We start from the raw sequence: 20,243 nt of genomic DNA on the forward strand, positions 1-20,243 counted from the left end.
GTTTACACGAATTGCGTGACCTGTGCGTAGACTTTTGATGCCAATACCTCAGGAAACCTACCAAGAACTTATCGAAACCATGCCGTGGAGAATCGCCGCTGTATTGTGTTCCGAGAGTGAACCATCCCGCTACCAAGCAGGAGGTCATAATATCTGTTTCATTAGTGTAAATTAATGTAAAATTCACATCAAGGATGACCTGTCACCTGTGTCCGTCTCAGCCAGTTTCCGATCCAATGGTACGAAGCCTCACTCACTGGATACAACACATGACCATCTAAAATGTGAGGTCGTAATGAGGTCATACAAATAGGGCGCCAGATGGATCTTGCCCGTGGGATCAGGCATCGTTCTGGTAAATGAACAGTTTTCATCTGCTCCGACTAATATAGCGCTCCACCCCCATCGTCTACACGAGATGGAAAGGATTGTCGATGCCTACAATCACTGTTTTTACAACAACCACACTACTGTCCCCAATCGTCAGAAGTTAAGTGTTCATTTTTCCCACGTGCTATTAGAGTGTGGAATGTTAGACAAACAGTTTTAAGGTTGTTCGAAGAACCCTCTGACAAGCGTTTCAGTGTGAATTGCAGAGTATTCCTGTGGATGTGGAAGTATTTCAGCACTGAGGATTTTTCCAGAATGAGATTTTCACTCTGCAGCAGAGTGTGCGCTGATATGAAACTTCCTGGCAGATTAAAACTGTGTGCCCGACCGAGACTCGAACTCGGGACCTTTGCCTTTCGCGGGCAAGTGCTCTACCATCTGAGCTACCGAAGCACGACTCACGCCCGGTACTCACAGCTTTACTTCTGCCAGTATCTCGTCTCCTACCTTCCAAACTTTACAGAAGCTCTCCTGCGAACCTTGCAGAAGTTTCATATCAGCGCACACTCCGCTGCAGAGTGAAAAATCTCATTCTGGAAACATCCCCCAGGCTGTGGCTAAGTCATGTCTCCGCTATATCCTTTCTTTCAGGAGTGCTAGTTCTGCAAGGTTAGCAGGAGAGCTTCTGTAAAGTTTGGAAGGTAGGAGACGAGATACTGGCAGAAGTAAAGCTGTGAGTACCGGGCGTGAGTCGTGCTTCGGTAGCTCAGATGGTAGAGCACTTGCCCGCGAAAGGCAAAGGTCCCGAGTTCGAGTCTCGGTCGGGCACACAGTTTTAATCTGCCAGGAAGTTTCACTGAGGATTTTTACTACCATGTTTCCTCCTACCGTTTGAGTAATCGTAGCATCTCACATAGGTAATTCCGTTAACGTTTTGGAACATACGAGAAAAGGACTGGCCTCGGGTCATTCAAGCGGCCAATCCAGTAATCGTTTGATGTGATTCGCGGAAACATTAAATCAAGAAATTGATCTGAAGGCCGATCCTCATGAAAATAAACGCGTCATATTTTACTCGTCATGCAGAGTGCTAACACTACTTAGTCGGGAACAATTCTGTAAAAGCGGTAAAGAATCAGTATGTTTAAACCGAAGAATTTCTCTGAAAGCTCTGAAGTTATGTAACTTAATTTCTGTAAGAATGCATCACATGGAGGCTGCTTGTCTAGGGGTTGCATTGCTGCTGCCTCGTAAAAACAAGCTGGTGGCTTTGAGTCACGTTTCGGGCATCGAAAGATTTTCAATGTGCTGTTATTGAGTATATCAGAATGTAATCGATGGATACATTAGACTGCACCATTAGGTTCCACATCATCTAAGAACATTAGAACGATATTGGTAGAACGCACTGGATGCGAACTAGTTGTTAAAATCTTATTTAACAATAAAATATCCGGCGTTGGAGAGTGAGAAAGTAGGTGTAAGGTGGACACCTGATATGACTGACTTAAACAGAACACCAGTGCAAGGCACTCTGAACATAACCGACTTCGGTCTGTTCTCGTTGCAGAGCAATTTGAAAACCAGGTAATTTCTACTTCACGCCATTTCCTCGTGTAACTATAATCACGCCGTCCATGCTGTTCTTTACGCTATGACAAATTCCGATCCGACTACAAGCATGCACTTGCCTGACGTATCACGTATCGCTGTCGGTACGAAAGATTACTTTCGACGAAAGAAACTAATTTCGCTGATTCAAGATGTTAGCATCTACGGAAACTTCAGCAATCATTTATTAATTTCGGTGGAATGCTGACAAGATTTCAGAACGTACTGAACTCTAGCACTTTCCATATAGTTACTCGTTCGATTTTGAAACAGAAATTTCCACAAAACAGAATTTTTTCATTAAGCACTGATTCCATTAGAAGATGTTTCTGCGATTTCTCTAAAATATTTGCTGAATCTACCTTCATAGTTCAAGTATACAGCCTTTAACGGAGACATCGTTGCATTTCCGAAACACTTTTAGTGACTTTCTGCCAATCCTGTTTTAGCAGTACTTAGATATTGGAGTGGCTGTTTTCACATTAAAGAGCTTTTATCCTTTTTCCACCGGTGTAACCAAGACGTAGTTAACGGTGCAAGTACTAATGAAATAACGTGTGTTCAAATAGTCGTCAGACATACCTGCAACGAAGAAACCAAACCAATAGCACGGAAAGTACGTATCACGGAAAAAGGAGACAGCATTTCTTAGGCTTCCGCCCCTTATCCTCAAACCATGTAACTTGACCACGATTATGAGCTAATCTTAATTCGAAGATTACTTTTTTTTCAGCGCTACCAAATTACAAAATTTCATGTAACTCTTATTGTAAACAATTTTCTACTCGATTGCCTCAAGATCTCAGCGCTTATTTATAAAATTGTTCATTTTCAAAATGGAAAGCGACAATGTTCGGGGAGGGGAAACGGTGATTTACAGGAGACGTGGGTACCATTCACATCGTGACCTTTGTGATCTCGAGTATCCGCTGAAGTTGCAGATTATAAAGACGACAGTACATTACCAATTTCTGAAACATTCCGTAGTTGGAAGTTACTTGATCTGCTGCAGATACTGAACGGGTGAACAACTGCATGTGTCCAATTAAGGTGTTTACGACTACAGTTTACCTGTAATAACTGCGCCGTAACGCTAAGCATAGTATCGCTTTTTTTATGATTGCCCTCAGAGTTTCGAAGATTCACTCAGCAGCGGCCAATTAATTCACAACAGAAGCGGAGAGCTATTCAATTTACTTTAACATTAACTCCATTTGCCAGAATTTTTCCTTGTGGAATTATGCTTTTCATTATCTACTGTAGATGTAGGCACCCCAAAACAACGAATAAGTAACATTTTATTCGTTCTGACTGGGAGCTACACATTGACGGTTGGTATACTTGAAACTTCAATATTTTTGCTTTGAACGTGTTAAAAAATTATTACATTTGTCATGCGTGTACAGAGCACCGTATCTTTGTTCCCAGTCAAGCAGTCTTTCACGTAAGTATTCAAGTAATTACGAGCGTAGTCAATGTAGTATACAATCCGGATGGGCCACTGGTGGCCCGCATTTGGTTTCAATCCGGCCTGCAGAAGAAATTCCGTCTGAACCTTAAATGAACATTTTCTCAAAAACACAAGTTTTGAGGCATTGCGTGCCGGGAAAAAGAGTGCCATTCACATCAGTGCGCTACCCCAACGCTTCAGTTTTTCACTTTATGCACTAGGAGCACTGCTGTCGTGTCGTGACGAAAATGCCTTCGAACTTAAGTATGCGAACCAGGCCCGCGGCTCACCAAAGTCTGCCCATGCCTGCACACTGTGGCAACTGTTGTATGCTGTACATCGAGGCTGGTTCACACAGAATGAATCAACGTTTAGGAGTAGTTTCCTGTCGATATACAGATTATTAAAGCTATAGCGCTGATCTCGTTGACTAATGATGAAGAAAATCGGCTGTAAATTTGTTGAAGGAACTATACCGAGTTTCACTGGATGTGGCTCAGCGAAACCGTGGCGTGCCTCGATGTAGATCCTTAGTCGGATCCTCCTGAGAGTGAGGCAACTACTTCGCGGGCTTCACGTTTGTCGACAGTGACCACCAATGTGCGATAGCTGACTAGAGACAGCGGCGGAATCAGGTATGGTATTATACAGAATCAACCCGGCTGTCATTTGAAGACATTCAGAAAAATGAAGACCAACAGTCACGGGAGGTACTAAGAAGGGGACCGCGCCTACTCATCAGCGATTTCGTTCAGATTTACGGTATACGTAGGGGTTGGCCAGAAATGAAAGTGATACAAAAGGATGCTCCGGATGGCGGATCGTTTTGAAAAACATTTTGGCCCGAGCAGGGCGAGGCGTAAGCCATTTATGTTTACAAGTAGCGGGTGACGCAATGCAAAGAGTAAAGAATGGAAATGCGACGGTCATAGGGTTGAGCCTCTATGCGGACACACTTTATTTTCAATAATCTTTTCTGTAAGAGATAAAAGGAAACGACAACGAAAATTTGGGATTGCAAATACATTTCCAGAAATTGACTAAGGCGTACATGAGAACTTCATATATAAAATTAGTCATTTTCATTATTTTACAGTTGATTTAGGCGTCTTGGGATGATAATCATAAAAAAGGTTTAGTAGTAACTTTGTTGACATCTTGCACACATTACAAACGCAGCATTTTTACAATTACATGGTGATTTCGAAGGTTCTATAGAAAAATAAACTGTTTACACTCATAAAAGGTTCTCTCTCCCTCATCGAATACTGTAGCCGTGAACCGTGCGTAATGCATCATTTCTGCTAATATTGGCAGTGGAATGTATTTTGAGGCAGTCTTCTCAGGATGTGATTTCTTTTTCGCTCTCGATGAGATAAAAGCACTTGTGAAGCTTTTTGATCTAATTCTATACCTGAAGATAAAAAAAGGCATCGCAGAGGCGCACTAGCGCGTGCCTTTGGGAGGGCATCTGTTTATTGCTGCATGATGGCAATTCTTTGTCAGTTTGAAAAATTTCGTCATGAAATTGTCGATTTGATTCTAACCCCCACGAGTCAGTCAGCTGAAGAAATCTGTTCAGCTGCACATAAGGCTTCATCACATAAGTCAAAATTTCTGCACGAGGTTGTTCCGAGTTTTCAAGATTTTGATGAAGTAAAGATGACATTCCTATATTTTGCCAAATGCTCATCCACCAAAATTTTTCTTTGCTTATCCTTCTCAAGCCTTTTATGAAAATTTTAATACATACAAAATACTGAGCATTATTCGCTTTATTTGCAGAGTAAGTAAAATAAAATTACGAACGTTTCCCCAAAGGGACTTGATCCCATTACCTTTGGATTGCCGTTCTTACCCGATTCGCTGCGCCAACCGCTGCCTAGGAAATGGGAAGTATGCTAACACATAAGGCTCATGCCTCGCTCCATCGCCGGCCGGAGTGGCCGAGCGGTTCTAGGCGCTAAGTCTGGAACCGCGCCACCGCTACGGCCGCAGGTTCGAATCCTGCCTCGGGCATGGATGTGTGTGATGTCCTTAGGTTAGTTAGCTTTAAGTAGTTCTAAGTTCCAGGGGACTGATGATCTCAGCAGTTAAGTCCCATAGTGCTCAGAGCCATTTGAACCAGTTTGAACCTCGCTCCATCTGCGCCAATTTTATTTTGATTTTGTTTTCCCTAAACGCTAGGCCATCTGGAGCTTCCACTTCTGGTCAAGTCCTGCACATATCAGAAATTCGGATAAAATCGTTGATGACGAGTTGGTGCAGAAATTCATAGCACAACTTCAGGGGAGAGGGCCCAGAATATTATAAGATCATAAATCTAGAACGAACGAAGGAAGGGAGATTAGGGTTTAACATCCCGTCGACGAGGAGTTCATTAAACGCGGATCACACGCTCTAGGATTGAGGAAGGCAATCAGCCATGTCCGTTAGGAAAGAACCACCCAGACATTTGCCCTAAGCGATTTAGGGAAACTATAAAACACCTAAATCTGGAGAACTGGACGGAGAATTCTCGAATGCTAGCCGAGTGGCTTAATCACTGCGTATAGAAATTTCGTTCATATAGAAATAGGCGAGTTTTTGAGCAAGAATTTAGAGAGTATATAACATTAGCACTCTTGCTGTCTATGTCTTTTTTGAGAATAGTGAGAAAAGTATGGAAGTGTAATTACACCTCCTCAGAAGTAATTCGCGGGAGTTTGTGTCAAAACCGCTAGTAAATAGATCACTATTCAGAGAGGAAAACATTGTCGTTTCTGGCGGAACGTGTTTTCCTGTCGAAGTAGCAGCCTACTTGTTCTTTCGTCTCATATTGTATTAGTGTTGCTTATGAATAGATTGTCGTGAGTATCTGGATCGCGAGATGGTAATAAGACCGCATTGGAGGCACCAGAAGTGTGTATCTTGTAGCAGTTTGAAAATTTCCGAAATATGTACGACGACTTCGTCGATTCGATTGCCTCGTTCTGATTTTTCATCTTACCGATGAAGGTGGTCATTGGTGCACACCTTTTCCATCATCTGCATGGTGTAATTTGCACGTGGGGATCCGGGTAACCGTCGTAATGAAACATGCATATGAAATGAGACCGTACTTGCACCACGTATATAGAGTAAACTATGAGTAGCAACTTTTACGCAAGATGTTCGGGCGGTCTACACATCTATATGACATGAGACACAGCGAGGAATTCCCGAAAAACAGAATAGGTGTACCTCGAGGAACGACTTTACTTTACATCTACAAATATAAGGATTAGCGTAAACTTTTTTCCTTCGATTCTGATGGTAGGAACATTGCGAATGGTGGATGCTGCAGAACTCTACGCACTTGCTGTACGTCAGTTACGGCAATAGTAGTGTGGATTGGCTTTCCGTCTTTATTTATTTAAAACAAATCGTAGAATGTAGTGTACGAAGAGAAGTGTCATCTCGTGAAATACATATGTTTCAACATTCAAACAGGTCAGTTAAGCATTCCAAGTTTTCTACGAGCTGTATTTAGACATTCGTTCTTCATACACTGCGCCCGCTTCTTACTCTAGTGGACAAACCAACTCTCGGTTCGGACCATTAGGCGAGGTTTCGTTTTTCAAGTGAAAGCTAAATATGATATCTCCAGCTCATCCTTCACCGTCGCGAAGCAAACGGTTAATGTCGAAAGGTGAAAAGTATTGCGTAACGTCTAAGGCAACATGGCGTTTCCGAATCATACAATAATATCTTTCGTGGTTCACAGCGTATAAAACCAGCGAAACTCAGTATCTCTTCAACGATACTATGGTCGACAACTTCCAGGACAACCATCTGATATGGACATATTCACTTCTCGTCTCCAAAAGATTGCTTTACTACCAACAGCCGTTCCCAGCGATGCACCATCCACATACCTCGTCAACAGTTTTGTCAACTGCTTTGTTCGAAGGACATATACGAAATGGTTTCCACTTCATCCCACCGTCAGGGAGTATCGCACTCCTTACGTTGGCCAAATTCTTGCATTAGTAATTCTAATTTTACCTTAACTCTGAATCCATATTACAACGCCCAAGTGAAGTAAAACAGTTATTATACCTCTGGAGTCGCTTTCAGGATATGCAAACGTTTAAATCTCCGTCTGGTTATTCAGATACAGTTTTTCGCGGTTTCTCTAACTCCATGCGAATCATCAGAATAGTTCTTTTGGAAAGTCTATAGCAGATTTCCTACCCAATCGCGTGAGATCTGAGTTTGTGATTAATCCCTTAGGTCTTTGTCATCCGGAAACTTAACCTTAGTATTTCTTTCGTTGAAACTGCAATGCTTGCCGGAAGTGAATGTGGCTTTGACATAATTTGGAAATTTAAAACACGCGATAGTACTATAAGCAGGAATCCTACCACCTGGTTTGATACCCAATTAATTGACACAGGGAATTCTGTAGCTTTTGAAAATACTTGGAGACTCGCTTGCATAGTCACCGCATGGGACTGGGGTCTGTCATCTTCTGCGTCGACTGTCACAGCATGCCAAACGTGATTTATTCGGTAACCGGACTGAACCGGAACCGATCTCTGAAAGTGTCTTAAGGAAACTAGCTCCATAAGAAAATCTTAACACACCGATCATATAATGACGCAGCTCTGCAACAGAAGTAACAATTTGATCGCATGGAAAACTATTTTCCGAAGAAAAACACACACACACACACACACACACACACACACACACACACACACACACACACACACACACACACAGAGAGAGAGAGAGAGAGAGAGAGAGAGAGAGAGATTTTCCTTTCTGATGACGATTCACTTTACTTTGGATGATGGTGCATGGGCTCAAGTAAATGTTCCATGCACAGTCAATACATCTCTTAGTGTCAATATCGGCACCCTGATTGTAACCAGAACAAAGCAATCGAATCGAGGGAGGCGCTGCACACATTTCGAAAAATTCTCTAATTGCTCCAAGAGACATTTCTGCAGTCTCCAACGCGTCTTATTACCATCTCGCGATCCACATACTCACGACAATACATTCATAAGCAACACTAATGAGACAACAAGTAGAGTATGGTTTCCATCGAAAGAATCATCTGAGTCTTCGTAAAATCGTATTGTGTGCAGTTGATCATGTAGCACAAGCAGTATTTCTGTTTACGATTAACAGAATTTATCATCTCATTATTGTACTAATTTTCGACTATTGTGACATTGTCAATGCATCTATTTGTAGCACGCTTCGGATCATCCAAAACCTGTGACGTTCATTGCCGATCTTATCTCATTTTCTCTGTGTTCTTGTTTATTCCCTTTCAATGGATACCGTTTGTTTGATGAAGATCACCCGTCTACATTCTTCGTGTCTAGCCCATAAGTAATCCTGTATGCAACTGAAAGTACCAATGGGTAAGATTTTTTCATGTCTTATTTTCCATTAGGTCAAGAACCGATCTAAAGCGCGAATATACTTCATCCAGCGGTTATTGGTATCATATTTCTTCTTTTTTCTAAGTTTGGCGAATGGTGCTTCCACGGCAGTCTCCCTGGACGGTAAAAAAGAATGATCACTCTAGATTTTATTGCTTGAAAGAACAAATTCCGAAAAAAAGTATACCTCCGCAAAGAACACCGATCCTTATTCATTTCACAGTTTAGTAGTATTTACAGTAATAAAATCTTGATAAAAAAGTATCCTCAAAGTTGTCAATGATTTTCCAGGACATAAATGGTCGTATGCAACCAAAGTTTAGTTGCATTATTCTTCTACCAATGTTAAAAGCACCGGGCTTCTTTTATCATCATTTCGAGCGATCTGAGGCTGACGCTAATTATGAATCTGGATTTATCACAACAATAACTGCAAGCGATGAGCCACACTTACGTGATAATGAATTTTTGGAAAATGAATTACAAAAAGATTGTATCATTAGTAGCTAAGTTTGCGTGGGAGTTTCCTAATTACGATGGCATTAACTTGCACATTTTTTTGACCTTACCATGACAGTATGCTTAGCAGCAAACTTAATTTCATACTTCGAACATAGTTATTATATTGAAAGAGATTTTTAAAAGCAGTTACTGTTCGTTGGCGCAACCGTGAAAAACTATAGAGTTTTCCTGCCTCGGCCCTGGAAAAAGAAAAACCTTGATCAACCCATAGGTACTGCTGACACAGCTAATAATGGTTTTCACATAAACAATGCTTTGGCGCGTACGCTCGTTCAGGTGGCGTACGGTCAACGTAGGTTATTGTATGTGGCATCAAAGTAACTTTTGGTCGTTAATAGTTAATTCTGAAGTCCATGGAATAAGCTGAAGCCCATTTTTCCTGTAGCAAAATTATAATGAGAGTATACAAAAACAAATTGTTTACAGATATGCATAAAGTGACACCATGTCTAGCAAAAGTTATCAAAACATCAGCGCAACCACATTCAATAATGGATATAGTGAATCGAAACTGTGCCAAATTGCTTTTGGCGGACAATTTTTGCATTGTTGGCGACATTACTATGACACTCATCTAAATACAAGGAGAAATGTGACACATGCAATAATTTAACACTATCTAGAACCTGTTGCGGCAGATGAATTCAATAGCATGTATCGCGCACCATGTGATTTTAAAATTCATGAGACATGTGAAGCATGTTCCAGACTACAGACAGATAATGCAGAATAAAGATTGACAGCACTATAAGACAGTGGTTTCAAAGCGTCAGTAATATACTTAATTAACACGTGCCCTTTTTCCAGCTTTTCAATGATTATTATAATTAGTGTTTACTTTTCAAATGTCAACCTAACCATACTGCAATGACATATAAACATGGCGCGCCACGGCAGTCATACAGTTACCTTTGCAACTTGAAAATTATCAGGTCGTAGTGTTTCCACAATTTCTTGGTCAGCTCTAGTCTGCTGGCTAACTGACGACCGAAATCCATCCAACACGCCCTTGAAGGTGAACTTCTTCATTTCGAAAACACAGAGTCACAGATCCCCATTTAATTAGCGCAGCTTCATAGCTACTGCCGGCCCGTCACCACATTCCACAATACGAAACTCGTCTGCTAGTCGCAAATATGACTGCAGCGAGGAACGCTGGGTAATCCCGGGGAGTTGGCAAAACGTACTATGATAGTCGGCTACAGTCTTACGTATTCAACAGTGAGTTAATTTTAGTACTACAAAGAGCTTAGTACAATATTTAATTGTGTATTAATTATTTTTACTGAAGATAATCCTAAATACAGTAACTGCAGATATTGTTTTGATGCGCGGCAATGCGGTTTTGCTTATCAAGATCAATACAAACCGACTTCCTCTGCCGGTATCAGCTGACAGATTAGCTTGTTTACAGGAAGTTAGAAGTAGTTCTTTTCAAAAAGAAGAAGACAGTTCCACAAACCAGAAATGTCTGTCAGAACATGGCTTAATAAACTGAAAAGCTTCAGTTCGCTGTCAGTGTTTAGAGAGGCTGCCACAGGCAAAAAGAAGTCTTACAGGTTAGTAGAACACCTGTTTGCAACCACGTGTGGTTATGTTTCTATTCCGTGGTGTCGCGTCAGGATGATTCAGCAAAAAGTTTATGTAAATTTCTGGCTATAAAGGGGTACTGGAATTGGAGAAGCGTTTTCCTGACCTCAATTAGAGAGGTCAGCGTAGGACAAAAGGATTTGTCATGCAAAACATTTGTCGTATCACATTTCATACAGTGCGTCATTGGCGAGTGCACAAGCATATGACAGTTAGACGTTTTTATAAAAAAAAATCATCATGTACGCCTGCAAAATCTAATCATGGCTCTTCATAACACCACTATCTATTGCATTTTTGTTTGCGTGTAAAACACAGAGTTTGCTTTAAAATTGGAATAGCTGATAAAATCAGTTCACATTCAGAAATTTGTGCATTGAGTTATTTTAACTCCTTTTAACAGGAATCGAATCGTCTCTGGTACTGAAGATTATGAACCCTAGGATCTGTAATGATTTATTCTTATCCGTACAAAAGATTTTCAGGAAAAATATAATAAACATTATGTTAAAATTATTTTGCATCGTGTTATAAATAGATATAACCTAATTTATTTGTAGGATAACTAACTTGGATAGCAGAAAAAGGACAAACGAATGTAAAAGTGATTTGAGGCTTACCACTCTGTACTACTACTACTACTACTACTACTACTACTACCACCACCACCACTACTACCATTTCTCTCTCTCTCTCTCTCTCTCTCTCTCCCTCCCCCTCCCCCTCCCCCTCCCCCTCCCCCTCCCCCTCCCCCTCCCCCTCCCCCCCTCCCACCCCCCTCTCCCCTTGTATGCCTGACACACACTTTCGTAAGTACCTAACTACAATAAATGCCTTATGAGTGTCACATTAACAGAGTTTGATTTGTTTGTTGTATCAGAAATATTTTCTCTTCATACACCCATTTAAATCTCCATCTTCCTGGTTGACAGCAAGACATATTAAGGTGGTGGTGAGAGAATGAAATGATTTGATGTGCTTTGTAACACAGCTTGACATACTTAAGACACTGGGAAAACACTCAAATCCATGTAAGGCAATCTACATTTAGGTTTTCCTAAATCATTTATGAATATTCCAAGATCTTTCTTTTGAGAAAGAGATTGCCTGTTTTCTTCCCTGATCTGAGCTTGTACTTTGTCTCTCTATATCTTATTGTCAGATAAACATTAAACACTAACCTTTCTTCCACTGCATGAGGAGGTTTGAAGTGTAACATCAATGTGATTGATGCGTAATGTATAGAGTGTGGTTTGTGTGTGATGTTTAGGCAGAAGGGTGGCGCGCACGTGAGAGAGAGAGAGAGAGAGAGAGAGAGAGAGAGAGAGAGAGAGAGAGAGAGAGAGAGAGAGAGAAATACATAATAAACTGATTACCTCCAAGAACATTTATTTTGACTATTCATAATATTAGAAATATTAATCAAATGTAGCAGGGTAGGAAATAAATGCCAAGAGTGAAATGAAAGGATGATACCTGTTTAGTTAGTTGGAGAACTCCTATTGTAAATTTATACTGTTCTAAAAAGATGAATAAATTTATCTGCAGAGGAGACCACCTTTAATTAATATTATTAATTGTAATATCTAGTGTACACCCTAGATTTGTGTGTTACAAAGACATACTGTGGAAGGACATCAACTCTCTAGTGAGAATTTGCTTTCAAAATTCCATATAACATTTAAATGTCATATATATATATATATATATATATATATATATATATATCATTTCCAGAGCTCATTTATATTCTGTTTCTTTCCCTATAACTACATTCCGTTCCTAATAGACTTCCTAGTTGGGCTGCAATGCCAAACTCTTGTACAGTTGCATGTGTCTATATGTGCTCTGAAGAAAAATGAAAGTTTGTTAGCTGAGCTATCATGTTCCATTTATTGTGCAGAAACTTTATCGTCTGTCCAATACATCAGCTACACAGTCCTGTCACATTAATGTGACCACCACCTATGTTCAGCATCAACGTGCAATAACCACTCACAGAATGCAGGTGGCAGCACTGGCAGTGCAACTGTTGTCGTAATGGAGAAACGGAGCAATTTATCTTACATCCGAAAGGGATGACCATTGGCTGTCAGGCCAAGGGTGCAAGCATTTCTGAAACGTCTTAAGTTTGTAAACTGTTCACATGCCGCTATGGTTAAAGTGTACTGTGCTTGGCAAAATAGCACTATCTGAAACCGGCATCGAGATAACTGTGGTGCGCCATGGGCCATAGATGACAGTGGTAAACAACAGCTGTGCAGATGTGTACAGGCAAATAGACATGCACCTGTTGTGTAATTGACACCACAGAGGAACCAAGGCGCTACCAACAGTCTCCTCAATGACTGTTCAGTCAACATTGTTGTATGGGCCTCCGAAGGAGGCACCTTGTTCATGCAGCCATGATGGCTGATGTTCATCAGTGACAAAGGCTGGAATTTGCCTGCCAGAACCACAAATGGACATCCACTGAGTGGCTACAGGTGGCCATTTCAGATGACTCGTGTTGTATGCCCCATTGGACAGATTTTTGTGTCTATGGCCCTGCAACAGTCGTAAGAAGGGCCCAGGCAGGAGAGCTTCTGTAAAGTTTGGAAGGTAGGAGACGAGGTACTGGCAGAAGTGAAGCTGTGAGTACCGGGCTTGAGTCGTGCTTCGGTAGCTCAGTTGGTAGAGCACTTGCCCGCGAAAGGCAAAGGTCCCGAGTTCGAGTCTTGGTCGGCCACACAGTTTTAATCTGCCAGGAAGTTTCTTACGATCTTGCTTGGCACATACTCATCTAACGAATATTGTACAATGGTTTTGAACTTTGTCCACTGATCCTCAACACTATCTGTACTTGAGACAAAACTTTTGTGTTGAGCCATCAGGTACTCTGAAATCTGCTTTTTGTCACTTTTCCAAAACAGAAAAATATTCCTACCTTTTTGATATTTCTATTTATGGCTGAAATCATCGATGCAGTAGCCACTTTATGATCGCTGATTCCCTGTTCTGCGTTAACTGTTTCAAATAGTTCGGGTCTGTTTGTCACCAGAAGGTCTAATATGTTATCGCCACGAGTCGGTTCCCTGTTTAACTGCTCAAGGTAGTTTTCAGATAAAGCACTTAAAAAACTTTCACTGGATTCTTTGTCCCTGCCACCCGTTATGAACGTTTGAGTCTCCCAGTCTATATCCGACAAATTAAAATCTCCACCCATAACTATAACATGTTGTGGAAATCTACTCGAAATATTTTCCAAATTATCCTTCAGGTGCTCAGCCACAACAGCTGCTGAGCCAGGGGGCTTATAGAGACATCCAGTTACCATGTCTGAGCCTGTTTTAACCATGACTTTTACTCAAATTATTTCACATTAGTTCACACTGAACTATGGTGCAACTTGGCATTTTTAATTTTTATTTATTTATGTATTATCTTTTTCATATTAACAACTCATTGCCTGGGGTGACAGAATCAGTAAACTTATAGGTCCAATGAAAGACAGCTCCAAACCTTTGGATTGGTAGAGTGACACTCAGAATTGAGGCACACTGTACTGTATAAAACTCATTGCGAAAAGCTTATTTTGAGATTGTTGTTGTCTTCAGTCCAAAGGCTGGTTTAATCCAGCTCTCGTACTAGTATATCCCGTGCAATCAAGTCTCTTCCTAATGAAATGGATTACTGAATCTGAGTCATGGTCTCCCTTTACAATTTTCATCCCCCACACTTTCTTCTTTTGCAAAATTGATGATTCCTTGATGCTTCGGGGTGTGGCCTATCAACTGATCTTTCTAAATAAATTTTATTGTTCTCACTTTGATTCAGTGCCTCCCCATAGTTATTTGATATACTCCTCTGATCTTAAACATTATCTCATAGAATTACATTTTGAAAGCCTCTATTCTCTTTTTGCCTAAACAATTTTTTATCTTAGTTTTGTTTCCTTATAAAGCTACCATCCCATTAGGCCATCACCAGTTATTTTTCTGCCCAAAGAGCAAAACTCATTTACTACTTTTACTGTCTCATTCCCTAATCGAATTCCCTCAGCATCACCTGATTTAATTAGACTTTATTCCATTACTCCTGTTTTGCTTTGTTGATATTCTTCATAACTTCTTTTCAAGACACAATCCATTTTCTTTGTTGTTGTTTCTTCCAGTAGAACTAGCCCAGAAATGTATGCAGGAGAAGATCTATGAAGCTTCAAAATAAAAAATGAGGTATTAACCGAATTGAAGCTGTGAGAGCAAGTTGTGAGCTGTGCCTTGATAGCTCAGTTGGCAAGAGCATTGGTTACAAAAGGCAGGATTCCAGTTAAAGTCCTGCTTTGGCACACAATTGTACCCTGTTGTGAGTGCAAATATTAACAGATGCAATGAACAGATTTTTACACTACTTGTTGATCGAGCACTGAAATCAGTAACAAGCTTCAAAATTCTTGACAGTGTCCAGAGAAGTCCAATGCACAGCAAAAGTTCATGCAGACTAGGGAAGCAGATATCAGATTGACATTCAATGGAAGAACGTTGCAGAAGTGCAGTATATCTTCGAACAAGAGACCTTTAGTAACAGACATACATGATGTCAAAAAACAACTGCAAGAGTACAACAAAAAACCAGCAGAGGTTGTAAATTTCACATTTTTATTCACTTAGTGATGAGTTTCAGTGTGGGACCCATTTTCAGATCATTGTGACAGATAGTGAAAATAGTATTTCTGAAAATGCAAAAACTATACCCAAAATGAACTATGAACTGCAAACAAACAGTTACAGCGCATACAGATAACTGCGTTGTAACTGTTTATTTGCACTTCATAATTTTTGCATTTTTGGAAATATACTGTTTTGACTATCTGTTGCCATTGAGTGAGTAAAAAGATAAAATTTTTACTTCGGCTGGTTTTTCATTGTACTGATTAACAGAAGATACTGACCTACAATTATCCCAGCATGCTGGAAGTTCGTAACAACTGAAAGAGTTGAAAACAAGTAAGTCTCTAGGTACAGGTGGAATCCTGGTTCACTTTTGCAGAGAATATTCTTTGCATTGACTTCTTATCACAGATGTGTCACTCTGTGCTCAGAAACATTTAATCTTCTATTTATTAGCATCGCATTGGTATGATGCAAATTTGTGACACTCAGTATTAAGGGGTTAAATAACTAGGTGTAACACTGCAAAGTCCGAGGTGACTGGAAGAAGCACAGCTCATTCCCGTATATAAGAAGGGTGAAAGAATTGCCCTGCAAAAGTGCAGACCAATATCCTTAATGTCAGTTTGTTTTAGAACTCTTGACCATATTCTAAGTTTGAATATAGTCAACTCCATTCAGAAAGAAAAGCTGGTGTCCACAAATCAGCATGGGTTTAGGAAGCCTTTCTCGAGTGAAACTCTGCTCACTCTTTCCTTGTACGGTATCCTGCCAACCGTGGACGAAAGGCAACAGCCAGATTTTGTAATCCTAGATTTCTAGAAAGCATTTATACTGCAGACTGTTAATGGAGGTCTGAGCTTACAGAATAAGTTCTCAAATATATGAATTACGAAAAAAAAATTTTTGTGGTAAAACCCAGTACATTGTCCTAGATGGCAAGTGTTCATGAGAGGCAAACGTAACATCATGAGTTCCCCAAGGATGTGTAATACAACTACTATTGTTCTCTAAATACATAAACGATCTGATGAATAAGGTCAGCAAAAGTCTGTATCTGTTTGCTGATGACATTGTAGTGTAAGGGGAAGTATTATCTTCAAGTGATGTAGGATGACTTAGACAGAATTTTCTGTTTGGTGTGATGAATGTCAGCTTGCTATGCATGTGGAGAAATGTTAGTTAATGAAGATGAATGGAAACACAGTTCTGTAGTGCTTGAACACAGTATTAATAGTGTGCTGCTTGTCACAGTCACGTCAGTTAACCTCTTATCAGAAGTGTTAGCAACTTCATGTACAGTCTGCACCAACCAGCCCTTTGATTAAAAACTGTTAACCTTCTATTTATTAGCATCGCATTGGAATGTATACTGCAGAGACAGGCTGGACAGTGAAGGGGGAGGCGTGTTTATAGCAATAAGAAGTGCAATAGTATCGAAGGAAATTGACAGAGATCCGAAATGTGAAAAAATTTGGATGCAGGTCATGGTTAAAGCAGGCTCAGACATGGTAATTGGATGTCTCTATAGGCCCCCTGGCTCAACAGCTGTTGTGGCTGAGCACCTGAAGGATAATTTGGAAAATATTTCGAGTAGATTTCCCCACCATGTTATAGTTCTGGGTGGAGATTTTAATTTGCCAGATATAGACTGGGAGACTCAAACGTTGATAATGGGTGGCAGGGACAAAGAATCCAGTGAAAGTTTTTTTAAGTGCTTTATCTGAAAACTACCTTGAGCAGTTAAACAGAGAACCGACTCGTGGCGATAACATATTAGACCTTCTGGTGACAAACAGACCCGAACTATTTGAAACAGTTAACGCAGAACAGGGAATCAGCGATCATAAAGTGGTTACTGCATCGATGATTTCAGCCGTAAATAGAAATATTAAAAAAGGTAGGAAGATTTTTCTGTTTTGGAAAAGTGACAAAAAGCAGATTTCAGAGTACCTGATGGCTCAACACAAAAGTTTTGTCTCAAGTACAGATAGTGTTGAGGATCAGTGGACAAAGTTCAAAACCACCATACAATGTACCACCGTGGTACAACAACCGAGTTAGAAAACTGCTGCGGAAGCAAAGGGAACTTCACAGCAAACATAAACATAGCCAAAGCCTTGCAGACAAACAAAAATTACGCGAAGCGAAATGTAGTGTGAGGAGGGCTATGCGATGGGCGTTCAATGAATTCGAAAGTAAAGTTCTATGTACTGACATGGCAGAAAATCCTAAGAAATTCTGGCCTTATGTCAAAGAGGTAGGTGGTTCAAAACAAAATGTCCAGACACTCTGTGACCAAAATGGTACTGAAACAGAGGATGACAGACTAAAGGCCGAAATACTAAATGTCTTTTTCTAAAGTTGTTTCACAGAGGAAGACTGCACTGTAGTTCCTTCTCTAGATTGTCACACAGATGACAAAATGGTCGATATCGAAATAGACGACAGAGGGATAGAGAAACAATTAAAATTGCTCTAAAGAGGAAATGCCGCTGGACCTGATGGGATACAAGTTCGATTTTATACAGAGTATGCGAAGGAACTTGCCCCCCTTCTTGCAGCGGTGTTCCGTACGTCTCTAGAAGAGCGGGGGCACAGGTCATCCCCGTTTTCAAGAAGGGGTGTCAAACAGACGTGCAGAACTATAGACCTATATCTCTAATGTCGATCAGTTGTAGAATTTTGGAACACGTATTATGTTAAAGTATAATGACTTTTCTGGAGACTAGAAATCTACTCTGTAGGAATCAGCATGGGTTTCGAAAAAGACGATCGTGTGAAACCCAGCTTGCACTATTCGTCCACAAGACTCAGAGGGCCATAGAGACGGGTTCCCCGGTAGATGCCGTGTTTCTTGCCTTCCGCAAGGCGTTCGATGCAGTTCCCCACAGTCGTTTAATGAGCAAAGTAAGAGCATATGGACTATCAGACCAATTGTGTGATTGGATTGAAGAGTTCCTAGATAACAGAGCGCAGCATGTCATTCTCAATGGAGAGAAGTCTTCCGAAGTAAGTGTGATTTTAGTTGTGCCGCAGGGGAGCGTCGTAGGACCGTTGCTATTCACAATATACATAAATGACCTTGTGGGGTGACATTGGAAGTTCCCTGAGGCTTTTAGGGATGATGCTGTGGTATATCAAGAGATTGTAACAATGGAACATTGTACTGAAATGCACGAGGATCTGCAGTGGATTGAGGCATGGTGTAGGGAATGGCATTTCAATCTCAATGTAGAAAAGTGTAATGTGCTACAAATACATAGAAAGATAGATCCCTTATCATTTAGCTATAATATAGCAGGTCAGCAACTGGAAGCAGTTAATTCCATAAATTATCTGTGAGTACGCATTAGGTGTGATTTAAAATGGAATGATCATAAAAAATTGATTGTCGGTAATGCAGATGCCAGACTGAGATTCATTGGAAGAATCCTAAGGAAATGCAATCCGAAAACAAAGGAAGTAGGTTACAGTACACTTGTTCGCCCACTGCTTGAATACTGCTCAGCAGTGTGGGATCAGAGAGATTAGAGCCCACACAGAGGCATAGTGACAATCCTTCTTTCCACGAACAATACGAGACTGGAATAGAAGGGAGAACCGATAGAGGTACTCAAGGTACCTCATGGTTCAGTCCCTTAACCCCCAACTGACCTATCAGCCCACCAGCCAACAAAGTAACCAATCATGTAACAACACTATCAGGTGACTTGAGGAGTATGGATGTAGATGATGCGAATTCGCGACACTCCACATTAAGGGGTTAAATAACTAGATGTTACATTGCAAATTGACATGAAATGCAATGAGCATGTAAAGTCGGTTCTCGAGAAGTCGAACGGTTGACGCTGGATTATTGGGAGAATTCTTGAAAGTGCAGCTCATCTTCAAAGGAGACTTGGCAAATAACACTTGTGCAACCTGTTCTTGATTACTGCTCAAGTGTTTGGGAATGCCACCAGGTCAGATTAAAGGAAGATATAGAAACAGTTGAGGCATGCTGCTAGATTTGTTACTAATAGGTTTGGTCAGCATTTGAATATTACAGAAATGCTCCATTAACTCAAATGGGAGTCCCTTTAGGGAAGAAGACACACTGTTGAGAAAGTTCAGAAACAGGCATTTGGGACAGACTGCAAAATGATTTTACAGCCACCAGTGCACATCCCTTGTAAGGATCTCTAACTTATGTACTGTTCTGATGCATATACTTTTACTTCTCTTCAAATTGTTTCTCAGCTCTGGCACCAATGTTTTATTCAGGACATTAATTTTACTACACCTACATAATTTCATTATTTGATCGAATTTCTGGTTGACATCACTAACTCCAGATGACCGAGGGACTGGTGACCTCATGGTTCAGTCCCTTAACCCCCAACTGACCTATCAGCCCACCAGCCAACAAACTAACCAATCATGTAACAACCAGTTTCGAGTACACTGCAGAAGTTTCACTGAGAAGCCCTTACACATACTCCCCTCAGTCCCAATCTCTCCCCATATGATTTCGATACTTTTTGAACTCCAAAGAAAGACATCTCTAGCTGTCAATTTGCTTCAGATGAAGAGGAGCACACCTGGGTAAAATCGTGGTACCATAGGCAACACCAAACATTTTTCCGTGAAGGCATTGCCTGTCTTGTCTCACAGTGGGATAAATGTGTG

The 20,243-nt window shown here is 40.7% G+C and overlaps 2 protein-coding genes across 5 annotated transcripts in view; one reads left to right on the plus strand and one right to left on the minus strand.

The window, feature by feature from the left end:
* The window catches only part of LOC126470469 (syntaxin-binding protein 5), a 1,027,167-nt gene extending 1,016,717 nt beyond the window's left edge, over window positions 1-10,450 (minus strand). For all 4 annotated transcript variants that reach the window (XR_007586213.1, XM_050098331.1, XM_050098330.1 and 1 more), the window contains exon 1: window positions 10,243-10,450. Coding sequence is in view for 3 of the 4 variants with exons in the window: in XM_050098331.1 (XP_049954288.1) it covers window positions 10,243-10,362 (120 nt within the window). In the remaining variant the exon portion in view is untranslated. The remainder of the gene's footprint in view (window positions 1-10,242) is intronic.
* A 231-nt stretch (window positions 10,451-10,681) lies between these two features.
* LOC126470471 (oxygen-dependent coproporphyrinogen-III oxidase) overlaps window positions 10,682-20,243 on the plus strand; it is a 90,354-nt gene continuing 80,792 nt past the window's right edge. The window contains exon 1 of the mRNA XM_050098333.1: window positions 10,682-10,892. Within this exon, the coding sequence (XP_049954290.1) occupies window positions 10,801-10,892 (92 nt within the window). The 5' untranslated portion in view covers window positions 10,682-10,800. The remainder of the gene's footprint in view (window positions 10,893-20,243) is intronic.

Source organism: Schistocerca serialis, chromosome 3, assembly GCF_023864345.2.
Source record: "Schistocerca serialis cubense isolate TAMUIC-IGC-003099 chromosome 3, iqSchSeri2.2, whole genome shotgun sequence".
Taxonomy (NCBI): domain Eukaryota; kingdom Metazoa; phylum Arthropoda; class Insecta; order Orthoptera; family Acrididae; genus Schistocerca; species Schistocerca serialis.